General features: G+C 40.7%; 1 protein-coding gene across 1 annotated transcript in view; it reads right to left on the bottom strand.

Moving 5' to 3' along the window:
- Positions 1-19,940, bottom strand: part of ttc9b (tetratricopeptide repeat domain 9B) — a 33,101-nt gene extending 13,161 nt beyond the window's left edge. Inside the window, exon 1 of the mRNA XM_017465182.3 lies at positions 19,142-19,940. Within this exon, the coding sequence (XP_017320671.3) occupies positions 19,142-19,550 (409 nt within the window). The 5' untranslated portion in view covers positions 19,551-19,940. The remainder of the gene's footprint in view (positions 1-19,141) is intronic.
- Positions 19,941-23,280: the final 3,340 nt, after the last annotated feature.

Here is a 23,280-nt window from a genome sequence, read left to right as displayed (position 1 = left end):
AACTTTTTAATAAGCCATGAACAGAACAACAGTCGTAAAGTACAGGATAAAAAGATGTGATTATAGCTGCGATAACCAGACACAAGCCAGACATGACCATGATCTCATGTAGATTGTAGATGTTTGTAATGAATTACATCATACTGTATCTGTGTTGGTTTATGATAGAGTTTCATTTCTAGTCCTGGAGACCCACTGACATAACACAGAAAGAAAGAAGAAAAAGCAAGCGAGCAACAAAGGAAAAATAATCAATACTTGCTACCTAAAGTTTTGTCTGTGCTGGATGTGAGATAGAGTGTATTTGTACAGTAGTCACTGACCCTGATGCTGCCTCCTGAGTGTCTGATGCTATTTATTGCTGTTTTAGTGTTCTAGGATAAGGATTTCTGAAGCACATTTTATTGATTAGTCACTGAGTGGGTAAATGACATCAACATGACATTCGGTCATGGCAACATACTGTTTACAAATTCAATTACAACTCCCTGACTGGCACTGTTTTTTTTTGTTATTGTTTTACTATGAGACTGAACTGAGAGCTTCATTTAATCAGTCAAATAAACACAAATCACCTCTTTACGTCACTGTCAAACACAACGAAAAAACAGAAGGGTCTTCGTCTACAGAACTTTGTACCGGCCTTTGGCTTTCGGCTGGTATGAGTTTTGCAAGCGTATGAGCTCTTCTTTGATGAGTCGTATGATTTCTGCTTTTGTTTTCTGCATTGCCAACTCATTTGCACTCTCGATGACGAGGTAAATCTTGTGTTCTCCCTCTTTGTTTTCTTTACAGGAGGGAAGTATTTCCCTCTGATGGTGATGGCAGCCTCTGAATATTCGCCAATCCTCTGCCGAGCCACTTTAGACGTCACCTTCCACCTCGCCATCTGGGGAAAGTCGCTGATCTCCAGCTCCTCTTCATACCTCTTGACACTCTCTGCCTGTTCAGCATTCTGTCGCTCCTCCTCAAGTTTCTCGATGGGTGTGTAGCTCAGCTTGGCGTTGATTTTCTTTGCGAGCTGCTCAGCAATGGTCTTAGCGGAGATGGAGGGTGCGATCATGGTGCCACCCCTCATGATGGTGTTAACGGCCTGTCGCATTACGTCCAGAGCTTCTGCTCCGAGGTTTTTCTGTACGTTGATCTTCAGTGCCAGATTCTTGGCGATCTCAAGTTTCTGAATGTTTCCAGCTGAAGGTGCAGTGAGACCACCAAGTCCTGCAGCAGAAACGGTGAGTCCTGAACCTGAAGCTGCAGCACCCCCCGGAGCGGCCAAGTCCTTCACACACTTCTTAGAGTTAAACATGCTTTCGATCTGCTCATCTCTATCTGCACTCGCTCCTCCTCCTTCTCCTCTTTCTTCTTCTTATCTGCTGACTGCTCACCACCATTTGACTTCTCCTTGCTTCACCCTTTGCTGCGGCTCCTCGACCTCCTACGCTCACGTCTTCTGGAGCGTTTACGCTCACGACTCCAAGACTGCCTCTGTCTCTTGCGGTCTCTGGAGCGTGATCTCCTCCGCTCTCTGCTGCGTGATCGTTCCCTGCGTCCCCGCTCACGTGCTCGATCCTCTTTCTTCACTCGCTCAGTCAGGAGAGCGGCTTTTAGAGCAACTGCCCGAGCGTCCTCGTGACGATGAGCGCTTCTGGTAATGTCGAGACTCCGGTCCCATACTGTCTGTAAACTGTACAACTCTTTCATGATGTTTTTTCCTTTGTTGTGCAGAGCGAAAGACCGATGCAGCCTTATCACTGACCGGTAGAAATCATCAAGAATTTAGAATTTAGAATTAGAATTCTGACCAGCACTGTTGCTGGGTTGGCTAGGCAGCGGTACCTCAGAAGTCAGGAAGAGTTGATATGTAAGGGTAGTTCTGTGACTGCATACTGTATATCAGGGGTCCCCAACCCCCGGGCCGCGGACCGTGGGTCATTTGGTACCGGGCCGCACAGAAAGAATAAATAACTTACATTATTTCCGTTTTATTTATTATCTGAGTCTGAACGATGTTTTATTTTTGAATAATGACCGGATTCTCTCCGTTACATCCGTCTATGACTCACTCTTGACGCATGTCAAGACGCTTGTCTCGGTCACGTGATACGTTACTTGGTCACGTGATACGTTAAGTGTTATGGGGCAGAGCGGATGTTACTCAAGTTATGTTGTTGGTGTGATGTTACCAGGACGCTGCTAATAAAGTTGCGATTTCACATTGGATTCACGTTTATTATTATATTTAAATAATACCCCAGTTTTTATGCCGGTCGGATCATTTTATTTTGTTGTATTCATCCGCCACACCTTAAAAGCCGGTCCGTGAAAATATTGCCTGATATTAAACCGGTCCGTGGCGTAAAAAAAGGTTGGGGACCGCTGCTTTATATAATTCAAACATTTCTTCCCTCGGGACTGAGCGCCAGTCCCTGTGCTGCGTTCGGCAGCCTGTTGTTAATGCGCTGTCACTCAGTTCACTGCACCTTGAAGGACACTGCCTACAACTGTAGACACAGCCAGTGCAACTGCCCCACTCTGTGTCTCTTTCTCCTCTCTCTCTCTCTCTCTCTCTCTCTCTCTCTCTCCATCTACCTGCCATTATGAGCCAACCACTTCTGGATGTCTCAAATCCTCTTTTGGTTTTGGATCTATTCTATATTAATTTCCATGTTCCTCTAACTTTGTCATTTTTATAAGACCATCTCTCTCTCTCTCTCTCTCTCTCTCTCTCTCTCTCTCTCTCTCTCTCTCTAAGTGAATACAATGTGCCCGAGCTCCATGGCTAAGGTCGCAGTCACACACTGCCTTACAACACCAGCACTGAAGCTGCTGCATAGCAACACCATCTCTTATTCCTTCCAAATCCATCACAATACCCCCCCCCCCCCCATATTTATCAGACCACGCCGTCTTTCTTTCCTTCCTGCATGTATTTCCCCCAACTTTCTGCACTCTCAGAATACAGAACCACATCAGCATGTTTGCTTATATGAGGATATTTGACAGGATGCATGACTCAGCTTTCCCATAACCACACATGGATGGATGCAGCACGGCTCACAAATCACATCTCCAACAGTGTGTGAAGTAGGGGTGTAAAGATTCACCGGTTCAGATCAGTGCCCTGCGGTCTCAACGTTTACAGAACAGTTAATAATACCTGATCCAACACAACATTTCTCAGACAAAAATGATGATACCATACGCACAGCGCTTTTTAGTAATACTCTACTACTATTATTATTATTATTTTTAAAAAAAGATAAATTTTTTTACCTCTTGTTCTCTTTCCCTTCATGCTTGTATAGTCTCTGTCCCTGACAGACCCAGTGAAAGAGGCATGGCCTTTTTTCCAGCCAATGAAAGAGGTGTAACCTCCGTAGTTACAGTATCAATGAAAGAATATCATTCTTCTGCTATTTTTCTCTGGTCCACTTGAATTGGGTATGACTATGAAAAACAAGTGACTTCTTTCCTGCTTAAGGTACATTCACACATACAGCAATTTTTTCGCTGCAGGTTGCCAGTTGCTGTACTATGAAGTCGCCAGTAGGCGTTCCTACTATTAGTTGCTATAGAAACATTTATCAGTGGGCGGTGCAACTAGCATTCCACTTTTGACAACAAACCAGTTTTCTTGCCGCTAAAATAAAACATTCTATGAGATGAACGCATGTGTTGGTCCATGAAACAATACGGAATCGAAGGCAGCATGGTGGATCACGGTTTATGTGCGCTACTGTCTTCACTCTCATCGTTAGTCGCTGCACCAGTCTCTTCAAATTTGCATAAAGTTCAACTTTTCTCAACCTTGTTGCGTCACTGGACACGCCCACATTTAGTCACCAAAGGTCACTGTCGCTCGTGTAGCCAGAAGTCGCCAGCTCTCAGAAAACGAATGGTGCTACTGGAGTCGCTGTATGTGTGAGCATACCTTTACTCAGCATTTGTGTTCCTGAACATGAACAAAACTGAACCTTGTTAGAATTCATATCATTTTATATGCAGTATTATATTAGAGAATTTCATGTGTAGTAATCACTATGACTGAAAGAATCATGATCTACACCTAGTAGTGTAAAAACGTACAAGTTATCTACACGTGGGTACACTGAAAGGACGAGTCTAGAGTGTCTGAAAGTTAGTCATAAAATTGCTCTGATCTGATCTTGTCGGGAAAACTCATGACCTAAATGATTAATAAGCCACTCACTGTCAAATGATGCTTTCTGTGAGCACCATGGCACTAGACATAAATACAAAATGCACCAACGCACCAGGCAACATTTATGACTCATGTAAAAACAAAAGCATTGTGGAAGCTCCTCTCTATAATTCCTCTCTACACACTTTACTCACACTATCACTGTACATTGTCAGTGAGACACCACAGTTAATCAGTATGGGATCTGGCACACCCACACGGTTCTGATCAGGCAGAAAATAGGCTTCTTTTTTTTTTTTTTTTTTTTTAGCTTTTATGTATAATTAAATATTGATATTTCTTGGATCCACCATTGCTAAATGCTTATGTCATGACTTCAGTCTTTAAATGAATCTTCACTATCACAAATATTTTTTAACATTTGAACCCATGTTGTCAGGAGTTTTAAGGTATAGACACAGCAGTATAAAGATTCATGGAAACCCACCCAAAAGCAAGTAACACAACACAGTGTGGGTGAATGTGTTTCTGAAGCATGTGATGATAGTTCGCACTTCTTTTCCACTAAAACTGGCACCTCAACGCGGGGTGCTTATTATGCTGCCGTCGAGCAATTACTGCAGCCTCGCTCGCTCATCATGTGCTGGCATTCAGTGGATGCTTTTGTGTGATCAGTTATGCATTTCTGAGAATTTATCTCTAGTTTTGTGAGAAGGAAAAGCAGGTGTTTTTTTGGTTGGTGCACATTAATTGCACTCCCCGGATGGCATATAGTACTCATTACCAGCACCAATGCTCATCGTCTCTGGAAACCAGCGTCACATCAGCCCTATTTGCATGGATTACCCATGGTGCCGCAGGGATCGCTGTGATAGTGAAAGAAAGCTAGATTACTCAGTCAGATCGGCTTGTAAAGAGCAGGGCTCATGCAGCCACAGAAGCAGACTCCAAGCATGTTTTAAGGAGGATGGATGAAATATTAATTGGGTATCCCTTCAACTGCCTTCCCACAGCTCCCTCAAGCACACTGTGCACAAACAGATCAGGCTGATCAACAGCCCTCTGCTGCATTATTCAGAAGCCTGTGAGTCAGACTCCAATCCCAATCACTGCTATAAGCAATGACATGTTTACAGCACAGCCAGCCATGACTGTGTCTGTGTGCAAACCCGCCTGAGAAGTCACTTGTGTCTCTGAACTATTGAAATCACGTGAGACTTGTTATATCCATGCACCAACCTCTGCTACTGGGTGAAGCAGTGTGAGGTTGAGTGGATTCCCAATTAGGCTTCTTAAAGCATCTATAAGCAAATGTAAGAACACTTTGACTAAAATGTCCTGATGTCCTGACATCCATCACTAGGCACTCTGAGAAATGGAAATGTCTCGGTTATTATCCTGAGGCATGAAATCAGCAACTATACATTTCAGCACAATCTGGACGTATCGACCATTCTGGAAACAAAGGGGTGGCCATCCATTGTTTGCCAGTTATTTTTCCACCCACAGTTAGATTACAAAGGAACAGGAATGAAATTGCTATTTTGATGGAGTAGGAGATGAGCCCAGGATTACTGTGTCCTTATTTATGTTATGCAAACAGTAGCAAAAGAAGGCTGAGCAAAGCTTTCAGTTACAACTTCGCTGAAAACATCTCACAACACAACAGAGTGAGTAAGTGAAAGTGTAGCAGAAAAACTGTAGCATTATAACATGCCCAACATAGCTAGCTAACATTTACAGTCAGGTCCATAGTTAAGGAAGTCGTGTCGCTGTCCAAATACTTATGGACCTGACTGTACTGTAGCTATACTCTAACCAGGCTAACTTATCATCTCTATCTCCATGACTGACCACGCACAAAAAGCACTTTGATATCCGCCTGTGTTTATCTGTGAATGTCACTATCGAAATGTACCTAAAAAAATAAAAAATCCTACTAAGCAGCTGCATACCAATTCAATCAGTGTAAGCATCGTTAAGTTTCTTAATCCCCACTGAAACATTCTTAGGTACTGGGTAAATGCGTGTATGTGGAGGGGTGGGTTTTATTGAGACGTTTGCAGGGATGCCAAGAACTTAGCATTAGAGGTTTTAATAAAAAGGAGACTTCCAGTAACGCTCCACTTAGATGTAGACATGCTGAATCTACATGAGTGCAGCACTTACACACTCAAAGCGACTTCACTTTGAGTTTCAGGAAAATATTATACTGCTGTTTAGAAAATCAGCACTTTCTAAATCCCTGTTTCTTTATGAGATCCATTGTGGATTGGACTATTGATATGCTTTTCTGTGTTTCGAGAAAAGTCTACATGAAGGCTCACACTAAAGGTATTCACTGTTTGAAAAGTAAACATTTACTAATAGCTATGATTCATGACTTGTTTATGTTGGTCATGTTGATGTTTTTCAATATGGCGGCACCCATGGGAATTCTGTTCACAGTCTACGCTAAGTGTAATTACACACTGTGTCATTTTAGTCATAGAAGCTTTTCTTTCTTAATAGTTTAGCAACACATCTGAGAGAAATGTTGATATTTCTGACAATTTTGTCTGGTTTCAACTATCACTGTACCTTTATATTATACTGTATACAAGCTAGATTAATTGTTAGCCTCAGTCATTACTTAGATTATGCTTGGTGTCCATTTCCCGGTTACATTGCAGCACTGTGTTACGACTTGAACCATTTTTTATCACAAACACTGTGTTTGTGTTTGTTGAAAGCACAAATCCTCAAGTTCCACTGAATGCAGATGTAATATGTTCTTATTTTACTATTACTTAGGGTTTTTACTTTAAGCAGTTCACACAGGATTTTGAGAGTTTTTTTGTGTGATTGTTGTGGCCAAAAATGCTTGATTTTGCTAAGGCTTTTTTCAAACTTTGCGATGCAACTTGCTGAGTATGTTTTTAATTAATTAATTTTTTTTTACAGAAAACTACTTGAATTTGGCGAAACTGCAATTGCACAGAATTGTTCACTTTCACAGAGATGATCGTTGGTAAATGCGACCTTTACATTAGCTGTACTCATGTTTGATGCACGTGAATCGAAGAGGACTTTGGCTGAATGGGCATTGTTATGACGTCACATGACGCGTCTTGGCCCAAATCTGCGTTCATTTTGAAAAATTGTAAGCTCATGCGAACATTGCGGAGTTTGCTTGACTTTGCGTTACTGTTTTAGTAGCATGACTACGCTACCAAAATATATGAGTTGGGTTAATTTTGGAATCATAAGAATCTGGTGGAGACTGTTGTCAGTGATACTGCCTGAAGAGACTATAAGGATGCTAGGATGCTGAATGAAACCTTTCTTGATTTTTCTGCATTTGGAGAATAATGGAATATCATTGCTGCTTCATCCATTATACTCTTCTATGTATACCTTTAGTATGTATCTTTTACGGTGCCCATGGTGTATCTTCAAAGCTTTACTCTAATAATGGTCTAAATATGTAGCTTTAAATCTTTTTTTTTTTTTAAAGGTACTACATTTCCAGGTGAAAAATACATATTAAAAGGTACAAAACATAAACGATACCACCGTGAGGAAAAGTACAATTTTTCCATTTTTTCCTGAGAATGAAAAGCATTATCTCAACTCTTTAAACAGTACAGGACTATTAGTGGAAAGAAGGCAGTGTCTATATTTTTGAACGAATTACGCAAGGCAGTACCTTTTTTCAAATCACTCTCAGTAAAGCAACACTTATGTAACCCAGCATCACATGCTGTTAAAAAAATCCCTTTTGTATGCTGGAAGTTTTCTCCAGAGACCACGGCTAAAATATAGAGCTGATCAGATTTGAGATATTTGATTAAATTTGACTTCAGATGATCACTATAAATCAGATTTTCTGAATGACATCAAGTCCAAAAGCTTAGCTAGTGTTGCAGATGAACAAAAGCAGGCTTTCACTCGGTGTTCTCCAGGTGGGAAACATGTTGTGCTGCTGACCTGAGGTGTTGATGTTAATGAGGGAGGAGAAGCAGGCTGTTCTCGTTTGACTCGCTGCCTCGAATCAGGCAGCAAAGCACCGGAGCCTAAAAATACAAGACGAACACCTACACTCAACACTGCCAAGACATCCAGTGGAAGCTCCACAGAATGCCAACAAACACAACATTGTGGTTAAGCAAGAGGTTCTGCAAATTACACACAAAACAGGGATGATACATTTTTAATTTCATACATTCCAAGAATGTTTAACACAAAGTTAGTGCTAGCAAGAACAAAAAACATAAAAGGCTTAAAGGGTGGTCTGGGATTTTTAAATCAAAACACTGTAATATATGGTGAAGATCTTCTCACGCTCTTTTACAGCACGGCTCTGTAAATGGAAAGAAAAACATCCAATCGATCAGGACAAGGAGGTGTCTATACCTATAATTTTAGAAAGCCCCAGCTCTTGCACCAGCATTTAGGATTTCTAACCTGTTTAATGGGCTTCAGAGGGAACCTCGAAGGAAAATATTATTTTATGCATTTTTTTTTTTTTTTTTTTTTACATTTGCAGAATTTTACATTCTCTCTCAAATGACCCTATTTTTGGGACACTGAATTTGAAATGCAGTGACACCACAGGAATCTTTGGCCACGAATCATGGATGGGAAGAATGGGAAGGATGGATGTACTCTTTCCTCTGCTGATTACAGTGATACTATCCAATCATGCCAAACATGGCCATCTGTGGAAGAGGGCAGTTAGAGTTTTCCTCCATTTTTTTTGCCCATATCAAATGAGCATACTGCATGTCAAATATTGGTCAGGTAACTATGGCTAGGACGGTCAAATGCCTTAAGTCTTTAACAGGATGTAAACTATCTGTGAAGAAAAAGGCTAAATATAGAATTAAGCAATTTTACAATCTCAAACGTTATCCAATTAATAGTTGGGTTGTTGCTCTATTTTAAACTATACATGGCCTCCTTTCATTCTGCTTCAGCATATAAGTGGAAAAGAAATAATATCTGACCTATATTCCCACCAGGAAGAGAAACATTATTTCCCTCAGTTAGGTCTCTAGTGGTGCAAAAAGTGTGTCTTCGTTTCAAAGAGAAAAGAAAAGAACGAACCCACCCCTCCATACACTACTGTATATTACCAATGGTTACCAAATGTTGGATTAATGTCAGGATTCTCCATCTCAACATTTTTGGCCAATGACCACATTTTAAGGGCCCCAAATTCTCGTGAGCCAAAATTCTGCTTTGCACAAATAAGAGCTAGGAAAGAGAATCAACAGTCCCGTTTGTCAGTTTAGTCGAGATCACCTGTTGCGTTTCGCTTTACGTTAATGAGTGTAAAGCCCATTTTACACTGGGTGTGGCCTGCATCAGTGTATTCTAAGCATGCATTTCCATGGTAAATGATTTCACAAAGCTTCTTCATCTAACAACATATTCACCTCTACAGTCTGTGGTAGAACTTTCACAAAATGTGGATAAAACATGTCCAAATTTTACATGACAGTGTACTGGATGCATATCCATAGAAGTCTGGTGTAAAATGGGCTTAAATGAAGCTCCATATTAAGTAACTACAGTAGCCTAGGGTAATAATGCATGTTAAAATGTATCTTAAAAATCTCCTGCGACCCCAAGTTGCTTAAAAACCTCATGCGTGAGAACCTATGGATTAGCATGTCACTGAACTCCACTTTTTTCCAAGCTCCCAGTTAGGGAATGAAAATATGGATTCCTCAGTCTCTGTATGACTGATATAAAGCATTCTTATTCTTTCACTTCTATACTGTAATGCCAGAAGATCTTACTTCCTTCAACTCTTCAGGCCAAAAAGATTGTATTTACTAAGGTGACAGTTCTTGGCAGCTCTCTTGGCCTTGGTGGCCAACACCTTAGTTAGAATGAAATAGTGTTTAAATGCACCACGTATCAACAAATCTAGTCTAAACTGTAATCTCTCAACCGAAGACCTTCTATAAGTGACACCACATTCAAATAATTTATTTACTTAATCTGCTAATAGCACTTTCCCCCAGCACGTACCTGGCACTGTATTAGTGCTGGCGCTGTGCTAGTGCAGATGTCAGTTTCTAAGCTTTACACACTCTTTCATCACAAAGGAATCAGTTCTCAGATGGCTGGACTGTAACTAAGGAACAGGTGATACACAAGCATGGAGGCAGGGTACTTTTGAACTCATGCAGCTCAGGATATTTACATGTTCAAAAAGTTTACATGTAAAATATCAAAATCAATAACACAAGTACAAATCAGTTAGTAAAACACATTTTACTGTTAATTGTTACACACCAAATAGGATTTAAATTTTAGCAACACAATTAGAACAAATGATTAAAGGCAATGAAAGCCTGGATAGTTGCCTTGAGTGCAGTTATCTATGGCAATATATCTTTTCTGTGTATAGTACATGATGGATTTGGCTTCTCAAACACGAAGTAAAACTTTTAAGATCCACCTCAGTTGTTATTTTTACAGCACATGTTAAGAGAACTTTCACATTTGATTATGTTCACCTCTCAAACTGGAGGAAATGCAGACCAATTTTTTAAAAAAGAAAAATTTTTTTTTTATAGTTCCCTGAACAGCCTTGTTTCGATGGAAAAGATGTACTAAAAGTGGAGCATAAAATTGCAATTACATTCCTCAGACACTCAAAAGGTTTTTTCACGAGGTTTTCTCTTGGAACCTTTTCTGAACGGGACACCAAATGCTGTCTGTTTGGAGGTTCTGGGCTGTATTCAGTTGAGCTATGTGCATCGTGAGGAGTTAATACTGAAATTGCACCTCAACAGTAACTACGGACTTAAACACTATTTGGACAGTGCAGGCCTTTTTTTTTTTTTTTTTTTTTTTTTTTACAGTTTAATACAGTATAACTACAATATGTCATGCTGAAATGTATGTTGTTGGCTGTAAATGCGCTGAGAAAACTATTTATGTATTTAAATACATAAATATGACCCTATTAATTAATGACTATCAGAGTAGTTAGAAGTAACGAATATCAACGTAATTAGGAGATCAGAAGAGACATCATCCCAACCAGAGAGCAGGAATCCTTTTTATAAGGGTGTAAAATACTTGTGTAGGTACACCTCTTATTTGGACACCACCTAGGAAACCAATGCACAGGAAGGCAAAACTTAAATAGCGATAGATAGTGACAGTACTTACTTATGCACAAGTTTATATATATATATATATTTCTGTTTACTGTAGCATGCCAAGGGGTTCCTCGCTTAAGTTCCAAAGTTACATCAGTATTTCTCTGGGAAAGTTTCTCCTAGTCAGAGTTGGGTTATGCAGGTACTTAATTCAATTCTCTGGACTCCCCTTTCAGATTATTAAAATCACCTGTTATGTAGTTCTCACCACCGAGGTTATTCATAGACCTCCAACTTTAAGCCTGAGCGATAGAAAATGTGGACGGTGACTGCTGTCTAATGTAATATGATGTAACATAAATGCAAGGGCCACTTTTAAATGTTGTTAGTAATTTTAGCCATAAATAATCTGCTTAGTCTCTAGTACAGTTTTACATAGAAAATGCACTTATTGGTGTTCAGTTAAATATATGAACATTCAGTTTTGGAAATAAACCCTACCACTTCTGTCAAATTATAAATATCTCTTGCAGCAGCTGCATTTGTGGGTTACCGGAACCATAAATAGTAGCATATGGAGCTGCAGAGCAGCCACCCGGAGTTTCCAGGAGTGGGAAAGATGTCACACAACATACAGTATGTCCCAAAAACAGTCATGAAGAAAGAACAGCTCCGTCCATGGCAGCACTGTTGAATTCTTGAATTTGACTGGTGAAAAGGTGTTTAATTTTCTCTATCAGCAGCTCTGACAAATAGTACTGGCTGTAATTCAATCACAGCTTTATATTCGAATACGTTATCGTTTTTATAGTAACAATAGATTCAGAATTAGTACTTGTATGGTACATGCTTCACATAAACTAAGGCTGATAATAATAAAAGTTTAAATAAAAATGTGTAACTGTTGATGTGGTTCATTTTTCTATAATGAGAGACTTATTTAACATTTATAGAAGGAGTCTCCAGTGTTAGTACTTTGTAATAGTTGTCTGCCATGGCGAGCTTTCTAGATTATCATTAACACAACAAACTGCATTGTGTTTCCAACGATATGCGTTGTAGGCTGACTGGCATTCCCAAATTGTCCATAGTGTGTGAACGGGTGTGTGAATGTGTGTGCAGTTGTGCTGTGCGAGGGATTTACACCCCGTCCAGAGTGTCCCCTGCTTTGTGCTCTGAGCTCCCTGGGTTAGGCTCCAGGCTCGCAGCAACCCTGTGTAGGATAAGCAGTATAGAAAATGGATGGATAGATGGATAGATGGATGTAATCATTGGCAAATTGTTATCAAATTGCATCATTCCATCCTGTCATAGATTATTTTCCTGTAACAGCATTCCACGTTATGTTGTAATTCCTTACATCTCACATGTATTTGATCTAGTTATATTTCTGTCTAAATCCTTTGTAGATCTCATAATGGATTAATCCATACTGGCCTTAAGGGAGCATCAAGAACTAATGCGCAGGGTGTGTTCGTGTTCGCCCACCAGCATACACTAAATGACTCAGCATCACAAGCCGGTGCAGTCACCTTGCCTGAGAGAAGAGCTCACAATAACATTAACAAACCCCAACTAAATCTCCATCTAGAACATTAGCAAGTGATCCAATGGTGTATGAACAATTTGGACAAATATGTGTTCAGAATATGTTTGTGTCAGGGCTGAAAGCTACGCTGCTGAACTGGATGGTAATGCTAAATGCTAACGTTCTGAGTGTAGAGGCATCTTTCAACTTTTTCATGAAACAATTCTGTGTCTTTCTGTTTCAATCTTTTTTTTTGTTTCCACCGTTCAAGCCAAATATATTTTATTTCCTTTGATGACAGCTCCCTGTGCTGCTTTGGCAGCCTTTTTGGCATTGGTGGTAATTTCCTTAGTTAAATAACGCAGTAAAGAGGAAGCAAACACCCATGAGGCTAGGAAAGTTAGATGAATCTGTTTTTTAAATTTTTTTTAAAATCTCCATTCTGGCAGGCAAACATGTTATAATATTAATGTATTCTAAGGCAACAAACAAACAAACAAACAAACATGGAATTGTGATTGAATTACCCTTTATAAAAATATATATTTCTGACATACAACCTGTCAATGGTCTGCACTTATATAGCACTTTTATCCAAAGTGCTTTATACTGTGTCTCATTCACCCATTCACACACACACTCACACACCAGTGGTAGCAGAGCTGCCATGCAAGGCACTAACTTGCCATCAGGAGCAACTTGGGGTTCAGTGTCTTGCCCAAGGACACTTCGACATCTGGAGTCATGTGGCCCGGGAATCGAACCACCAACCCTACGATTAGTTGACAACCCACTCTACCACCTGAGCCACAGCCACCCCAGTGCCAAAAAAGTTGGGATGCTGTGTAAAATGTAAATAAATGTAAATAAAAACAGAATGCAATGATTTGCAAATCGCATAAGCCCATATGATATTCACAATGGAACATAGGGACCATATCAAATGTTTAAACTGAGTAAATGGACCTTTTTTTTTTTTTTTTTTAAAAAGGTCATTTTGTATTTTATGGCCATAGCATGTCTCAAAAAAGTTGGGACGGGGGCAACAAAAGGCTGGAAAAGTAAGTGTTACTAAAAAGAAACAGCTGGAGGTTAATTGGCAACAGGTCAGTAACATGAACAAAAAAGAGTATCTTGGAGAGGCAGAGTCTCTCAGAAGTATAGCTGGGCTGGAATCTATATGGAAGCATATGTTGCTCTAAAACCTGTATATACCTTTCAGCATTGATGTTGCCTTTCCAGATGTGCAAGCTGTCCATTCCATAAGCACTAATGCACCCCATACCATCAGAGATGCAGGCTTTTGAACTGAGCGCTGATAAAAAGCCGGATGGTACCTCTCCTCTTTAGTCCTCTCTTTAGTTTAGAGGACATGGCATCCATGGTTTACAAAAAGAATTTCAAATTTCAATTAAGCATCTTATTAATTATATCTTAATTAATTGTAATAAAAAATACTAGACAACCCCAAAACATTTAAACCACATCTTAATTTATAATCCAACTCATAATCTTTTTATGCTTTTCTCTCTCTCTCTCTCTCTCTCTCTCTCTCAATTAACGCTTTTATTTGTTCTCTCTCTCTCTCTCTCTCTCTCTCTCTGTGTCTCTGTGTCTCTCTCTGTGGAGTATGGAGCTGCTATGTTATAATACAGTACTATACAGTAGGGTCTGTTCTGAGTGGAACCCCACAGATATGTTCTGCCATCTGCGGACCTGGCACCAGCTGCCCTCGCCACTCTCACAACCAGCACGGCCTATAAGGGGACCAAGAGTGATCTCACTCCTCATCTTCACCTCCCCCACTCATTCATCATGCTCACAGCACAGAAATTTTAAAGCATGATGGGGTTTGATTTTTTATTTTTTTGCTTTTCTATGATTGGCTCCTGGGATGTTGATAAGACCCTCTCCATGAGGGGAAATATATAATGCTATCTGCTCTCTCCAGCAGGAAGGGGAATATGCGAGAGAGAGAGAGAGAGAGAGAGAGAGAGAGAGAGAGAGAGAGAAAGAAAAAGAGAGAGAGAGAGAGAGAGGTTTAAGATATGTCTATATCTTAAATCCCGCTTAATCCGGTCATTCCGAATTATCCAGCAGAGCCAAGGATTTGTAAAAATCATATAAAAAATTCTAGGAAATCTACACAGATTTACATGTCCATGTAATGAACAGACTCCTCTAGCTTCATTAAAATAACCTAGCAGAGAAAATGTTCATCATAAAGGAGTCAAGTGTTCACTATTATAAGAGTACAACATGAAATCATCTTCACCATCTCAGCACAATCGCTATCCATGAAACGCTGTCGATTTTCCATGTCAGCGGAATGCATGCATGATAAGTCCATTGTTCCTGCAGAGATTTCCTGTCCTGGCTACAAGCACTGGACCTGACAGCTCAACTATAAAATATTTGCCGTGTAGAGAAATAACAAAAACGAGCCTATAATCTGTTTATCCACATCAGTAATATGCAAGAAGTTTCAATTAGCTTGAAGCCTGCTGATGCAATGGATGTAAAAAATGTTATTGCACCCCCTCCTCCACCCCTTGTTATTCACTCATTCCTGCTATTCAAAAATATTATGCATCTACTTTGCCAGGCATCAAGACAGCCAACTTCAAGAGATTGGGCTGCCATAAGCCTTTAATCAACTTTCACTTTATTTTCACTAGCCTAACCAGCTGTTCTGCCATGTTCATGCCACTTCTATGAGGATTCCACTATGGTACTATAATAGTTTTTTAAATTATAGATAGTGGCATAGTGGTAAGCATGTTTGCCTCGTACCTCTGCAGTTGGTGCTTCAAATCCTGCCTCTGTGTGATTGGAGCTTGCATGTTCTCCCTGTGCTTCGGGGGTTTCCTCTGGGTACTCTGGTTTTCTCCCCTAGTACCCAAAGACATGCAGTGTAGGCTGATTGGCATTTACAAATCTGTAGTGTGTGAATGTGCATGTGATTATGCCCTGCGATGGATAGGCACCCTGTCCAGGGTGTCCCGTGCCTTGTGCCATGAGTTCCCTGGGATAGGCTCCAGGTTCCCCGAGACCCTGAAGCATAAGTGGTACAGAAAATGGATGGATGGATGGATGGATAGATGATTCATGGGTATAGGTTTTCCTGAATATGTGTATCTTTTGCATGTATCTCAACCAAAATTAAAGATCTAGCATTTTAAAATCGTTACCTCCAAACAAAAAAACGGCGTAAATCGCATTTAAAGATTTCATCCCAATTTCACTGAAAGTTTCCCCACCTACGTTAACATTTGTACTTAATCTTCTCAAAGAAAAACAACACTCCTGCCCCATTATAAAGAGTTTACAATGGGAAATTAGTTTGCACTTATTCTGACTGATGATCAGCATCATCCACGTCTCTGTCTCGTCGCCTGAGATAAAAGTCAGTCATTTAAACGCAAGCCTTCTTGTCATCTCTTCACTCCACTGATCTCTCATCACGATAACATTGGTGAGGAAGTAATCGCTGATTCATTCATTCACCTCTGTTCCACTAACAACAACCTACGTGGTGATTTAAACATTTTTAAACATCGTCTGCTGTCGTATGTAAAGAACATGTAAGCACTCTACTCTGTTTTGATGATGATGTGACTACACAGGAGCATCGCAGACATTTTGAGAGCTGCTATCCCAGCTGGTAGAAATGTTAAAGCATTCATTTCTCTTAGAAAAAAAACAAAACAAAGAGTTATTCACTTTGTATTTGGGACCCTCTCGAATAGTGAAACACTGTTTGTAGGAATGCAGAGTTCCCCAAGCGTTCTCTGAGAGGAAAATGCTCTGTTGTAGGGTTCTGCATAGAATCAGCTGCATGGCCAGGAATGAGGGTCTGGACTGCTTATTAGCGCTGGACGATATGACAAAAACATTATGTCAGGATACTTCAGGACATTTCTAGGATACATGATGTGTAACACGATATATAATTTAGCTAACAAACAGTCTGCAAAACAGTTAAATAAATAAAACCTGTTAAACTGAGTTTGACAATACTTTTCTTTAATGCCTATAAAGCCAAAGATTAAATTATAAACCAATTACACCAAATCAACGGCATCCACTCAATACCATTTCATTTGTAATTATTAAAAATATAAAAATACATCACCATACTAACAATATCTCAGAAAAGTGTATCGTGTAATCATCTATGATGATATTGATATTATATCGATATATCGCCCAGCCCTAGTGCTTATATTGTCATGTGATGCCAGAGTTAATTTCCTTTGGCGTTTCCACTTGTCAGGTTTCCACGCCACTGGTAATAAATCAGCGCGGACTTTGCTCAGAGAGATATGCATATTTCCCTGCATTTAAAATTCTTTGATTTCAAATGGGAGTGCATAGAGTAATTGCCTTATTTGTACTGATCCGCTCTCTGCCAAAAAGCCCTAACTACCTCACTTGATAATGCCGTTTAGCCTTCTTCATGAATCTACTCAGACAGACATAAATATTTCATAAGCTCTGATTTGACCTATGTGTGTTGTCTGAAAAAGTCTCGGAGCTTGATTATCACTAGACCCTGCAAAATTTTCATTGTGCTCAACCAAAAAAGGCTGACAAATGTACCTGTAACCCAGTTACAAACGCTTCCTGGCCTCACTCCCTCTTGAGACCGCGTATTTAATAAGGGTTGCAAATAGACCATTCGTCTTCTATTACCGTTCAGTCAGAATCAGGGAACGACAAGGAAATTTCAGTTTGGCGCTTCTTTTCTAGAATATCTCCCTCGATTTTTCGATTAATTCTGTAGCTGTGGAATATTGTCATTTCATTGCAAAGACATTATCCAGTTTTTGAGTCATGGAAACATTTCATTACACATAAATACTCAACTCACTTTCATTCCACATCTGTACTAAAGTTAATCACTGGTGTGTTTTGCTGTTTAAGATTTATCGCAGGTTTCGTGGGTGCATCACAACACAACCACGTCACCTGAGACTCAATGTGTTTCATAAGTACAACTCAGCTGCTTTTGTTAAGGAGGCTGTGTCATTTTAAAACTTGCTGTGATCGGTGAGGGTCGAACAGTAAGAAAGGAAAACGGGTCCTTTTTCACAACAAACTCTCTTTCTCTCTCTCTCTCTCACTCACTCTTTCACAAACACCAACAAGAGCAGCATCTGTATTGACTCAGCCTGGCAGGACTAACAGCAGGCTATTCTATCAAAACCCCCTCCCTCTCCGCCAACCATACGCACCATCATCGGTGACTGCTCCACCCTCGCACGACTGCTGATGCTGACAGAATCACAAGCTGAAAAATACTTCTGTGCATGCGGAGGTTTAAAGTTCTACACCTTATAGACTAACATAAACGGATAGCAATGTAGACTATACACCACACACTAGGCATTCCGGCCCAAATCTGGACGCTCCAATTCTGTCTCAAGACCATTTCAAACCAACATGGTGGACCGATGCGACGTTTCCTTCCAACAGTCAGTCACCAGGATGAATTAACATATGAAACAAATCAGCGTCGCCATTATTTTCAGCTCAGCATCTTTCTTTTTTTCTTTAAGGTTGATCTAACACAATACGCACATTTATACAGCGACAAACCGTTCACAAACGGCTCCCTGTAGGTTCACCTAAGGTTGTGTTTACATGCTAGATGACGAACAAAGGAATGTTACCAGCAGATGAGAAATCACAGGAATGGCACATTGGCACATTAGCAAAGCAAGGACGGCACCGGCACACAAAGTGCTCCACTATCCTCTTTGTTCCAAAGCCAAAAGTGTTGACCACAAGCCACCATCATGCTACTATTGTAGACCACCAGGGATGCTCCAGGCTACAAAGCACCAGACTCCTCTCTCTCTCTCTCTCTCTCTTAAAGCAGGTGGCCATAAACTGAAGGCCATTACTATGACCCTTTTTCTAAATGTATGCGTTCAGTTCAATGATTTGAACAAAGTCAGCCATTATCAACGACCCAGAATCTTTTTAAATCTAGATTCAGACAAAAGAAGTCGATACCGTCCATCAGAAAACACTTACAGGTATACAATGATCAGAAATACGACCAGATCAGCTTTTATCAGTGCTAGTCCTATATGGGTTTGGGAATCAGGAAAGTACATGACAGTAGGATATGACATGCCAAGTAGGATATTATGCAAATCAATGTATTTACATTCCACATAATTCCCATCATCTTCCCAAATGTTGAGCATGCTGAATGTAAGGTTTTAACACAAATGCACAGAGCAAAAAGAAATAAACGGAGCAGTGAGAGTAAACAGCTAGGATGCAAGCAGATGCAAAGGAGGCGATCTCCACAGAGCGCTTTGGTCAGGGACAGACCTGTCAGGCTGTCGTAACACTCGATCTCGGTGCTCCTGACGGCGCGCCGCTGCTCCTCGGAGAGCTGTTCGGCGGTGGCTCGGTTCAGCAGCTCCACGTCTCCGACGCCGCCGCCCGCCGCCACCTGCACGCCTTTGAGCTGCAGAAGCGCGCGGTGGTACTTTCCGATGGCTTCGCGGAATTTCTTCTCCTTGTAGCAGCGGTGACCCTCCAGTTTGAAGTCGACCGCCTTTTGGATTTTGGCCTCCATCTCTGCGCTTCGTGCTCCGGGTTCTTCGCCTCCTCCTCCTCCACCACCACCACCACCACCACCTACTCCTCCTCCTCCTCCTCCTCCGCCGCCGGCTCCGGCTCCGTCTCCACCCGCGGCCTGGCTCCGCTTTACAGGCTGGAGCAGCGTGCTGTGCATAAAGGACGCGGTGCGCTGATAACGCCGACCTCGCACCGAAAAAAAAAAAATCCTTGACTATGAAAACAGGTGCACGTCTACCAAAACCCGCAGAATGTCACGGAGAATAAAAAAAAGCAGTAGGAGATTATGTTTCTTCTCTTTTCTTTTAATCGTGTTATTCTCCTGGACTGTTTTCTCGTTATGATTATGAGGAGGAGGAGGAGGGAGGCACGGATGCCTCGCGCGACTACTGAGCTCAGCGTCTCTCTCTCTCTCTCTCTCTCTCTCTCTCTCACACCCCGGCACGCGCAGCTTCAGCACCGTGAGCAGACATCTAAGCCGCGTGGCTTCATGGGAAACGAAAGAGGACGAGCTGAGAGAAGCTGCTGATGTTGCATCACGATCACATTTCTCGCCATTAACACTCAAGTAACCATGAAAGTAAAAGCATCTGGGTTTCGCTAAGAGGAGGCCAGTACCACCAGTAAGACATTCAGTCTTCTTCTACTGATTATTAATATTATTATCCATTCTCTATACCGCTTATCCCACAGGATCGCGGAGAACCTGAAGCCTATCCCAGGGAGCATGGCGGGGTGCCAATCCATCACAGGGCACAATCACATACATATTCACATTCACACACTACGGACACTTTGGGCATGCCAATTGGCCTACCATGCAGGTCTTTGGACTGGAAGAGGAAACCGGAGTACCCGGAGGAAACCCCCGCAGCACCGGGAGAACATGCAAACTCCACACACACAGGGCCGGATCAGGAACCGAACCCCCAACCCTGGAGGTGTGAGGTAACCACTAAGCCACCGTGCACCCAATCTTCTTCTTCTTGTTCTTACTATTATTATTAATGGTGGCACATTGGTAAAGCCACCTCAGAGCTGAGATTCTTAGCTTGGGTCACTGTTTATGAGTTTCCTCCCACTGTTTAGAAACATGCAGGTAGATGGACTGGCTATGCTAAATTGCCCATGATTATTATATCATTATCAGTGCAGTTGCATGTCATTTGACGTTAACCTGAATGTCTAAATATCTCTGTGATAGGATAATAATGGAACACCAGCTACATCTTTGGGAAATGTGAATGTTCATGTCGTCATTCTCTAATGACTAGCATTGCCAGAGTATAATGACGTGTAGGAACAACCTAGTGTATCTAGCTAACACAGATGAGAACTATTCCCTGGCCCCACAGACCACATTATTTTTTTTAGGTATAACATGAGATTTCTTCAGTTGGTTATTAGCTACATTAATAAAGATATCAATAATGATATTGAATTCCTAGAGCTAGCATTCTTTATTAGTTGTAGCCTAATGTTATGCTAGCTGTGACTTTTTTTGTAGCTTGCCAGACGACAAATGTTGCTCCTTTTATATCCAGTGGGGATTATACTCAGACCATACACAGATGGAGTAGCCACATTGTGCCATTTTGTATGGATGCGGATTAGTACTCTGCCTCGCCCCAATAAAGTCATTAGGTATAACCTGGGCACACCACTGTGTGCCTATGTAGTACTGTGTGACTACGCCCTGGCCTTAAATTGGTACATAAACCTATATGAAGCTCCTAATGGTTAACAGTTGGCCACTGGCTGACCACTGCTGGTTTACTAATGGGAGTTTTGTAGTCTCTCATAACGGCGACCTACTGGTAGGAAGCCATGGTTTAATGGGGGTTCAGTAGATTTATGGACTTCTGTGAAATCCGTAGAAGGTTGTCTGCAAGGAAATAAGAAAACACTTCTTGGTTATCTAGATCCTGGGTTCTTAAAGTCTGGGGAAACCTGGGACCCGTTTAACTGTAAAACAAATTCCACTGATCCCTTCATTACAGATTTATTTTATGAAAATAATCAAATTATTCGGCTCATTATTTAAACGTGTGCGATAATATACTGGCTATTTATTAGAGTTAGAGAGCTTTTTATCCAGAACTTTCCACAGACACGACACATTAGGTCCAAGTTGACATTATTTATAGGCGACTTGTTTTTAAGTTGTGGTTGGATTAAACCGCAGTGGAGATCCTGGCCTTTTTGGACCAGATTGGGAAGATCATTCAATCTATTTAAGCTTACCTTAAATGCTAGTTACTAGCGTTGGGTCTGAGTCCACCTTTGTCGAGTCTGAGTCGAGACCAAGTCCTTAACCAATCGAATCCAATATATGACTACAATCATATTTCACAATAACGATACATTTTCTCAGGTAGGTCTATCAGTAGTCTTCAAGTAAGAAATACAACAGAAATTGAATAAAGCTATTAAATGTAAAATAACATAGACTTCACTGTATGACATATACAGTGATTCATAATAAATTAAGTTATTCAGTCAAATGAGTGAGTGAGTGATTTTTTCTGTTTTGTTTGATTAACATTAATGACACAGACAGCAGCAGGTTCATTAGACTGCTGTCACTTTAAGACCTAACGCACAGATCCAACATACTGTATTGACACACCTCTGATTTTTTCCCCAACTGTTTACATTCACTTAAGACATAACCGACTGTGTTTGCATGAATACTCGGGCAGACTTGCATTTTGACATGATGTGTGTGTCTTTATTTGACCGTCCAAGCGTAAGCCGCTTAAGAGAACTCAATTCGGTACTCGGACAATGAGGTGACTTTTTGTGTGTGCATGTCAAGTGTAGCAGGGAGACATTCATTCATTTCTTATCTTAAAAAAATAAATAACAACATAAAATTATCATGCTACACATGATGCGGACGCGACTGTACTCGGAAAAATGTCTGAGTCCGTGTTAAATTTACCCAAGGTGTCCATTTCAAGGGAAGAAAATGTTGGTTTATTTGTGTGACGTCATTATCTATAATGTTAATGTTATTTTAGGTTTGACAATCATAGTACTGCCATGCAGTATAAATGAACATGCTCAAAAACCTTCATGAAAAGTTTCTAATTTAATGTTGTGAAATATTTTAGTTACTGCAGGAAGAATGTTTAACCTGCACATGCTCAGAAGGTTGCTATTCAGTTTGTATGTTTGGCACAACCATCATACAGAGGACTCCCACGAGACCTGAGCTGCTACAAGCAACAGTAACCAAACCTGGAACAGCTTTTACAAGTTGATTTTTCTTTCTATCATTAAAGCAACCCATCCAAATGTTATATGGATTACCAATCTAGAATATAAGTAATACATATGTCGATACTGTGTAAACCTTGTCATTTTGTGTCTTGAGTATCAAAATGATCAGGCTTCCTTCCTTCAGTTGGGCATGCTCAGTTGAGTTAAGGTCTGGTGACTGATTTGGCCACTGATTAAGTCCTTTGTTGAGTTGGCAGTGTGTTTGGGGTCGTTGTCTTGCTGCATGATTAACTTCCTCCCAAATAGATTGAATGCATTTCTCTGTAAATTGGCAGACAAAATGTTCCTGTAGACTTCTGAATTCATTCTGTTGCTACCATCATCATAAATAAAGATTAGTGAGCCTATGCAAGCCCAAGTCATGACTCCATCATGCTTGACCAATGATCTTGAATGTTTCGGATCATGAGCAGAACCTTTCATTCCCGACTTTGGCCTTTCGATCACTTTGGTAGAGGTTAATCTTGGTTCCAGAACATTTGTGGCTAATTTTCACAATTTTCTGAGTTTCAAAACATATTGCTTTTCTCCCACAGCCAGCTCTCTGGTCTCCATCTTGGTTTATCCATTTTAACAACAAATGCAGACGAAACACAGGGCTC

The sequence above is a fragment of the Ictalurus punctatus genome, chromosome 4 (assembly GCF_001660625.3).
Source record: "Ictalurus punctatus breed USDA103 chromosome 4, Coco_2.0, whole genome shotgun sequence".
In the NCBI taxonomy this organism is placed as follows: Eukaryota; Metazoa; Chordata; class Actinopteri; order Siluriformes; family Ictaluridae; genus Ictalurus; species Ictalurus punctatus.
Note: the sequence above shows the minus strand (reverse complement) of the source record. Positions and strands in the feature narration are given on the sequence as shown.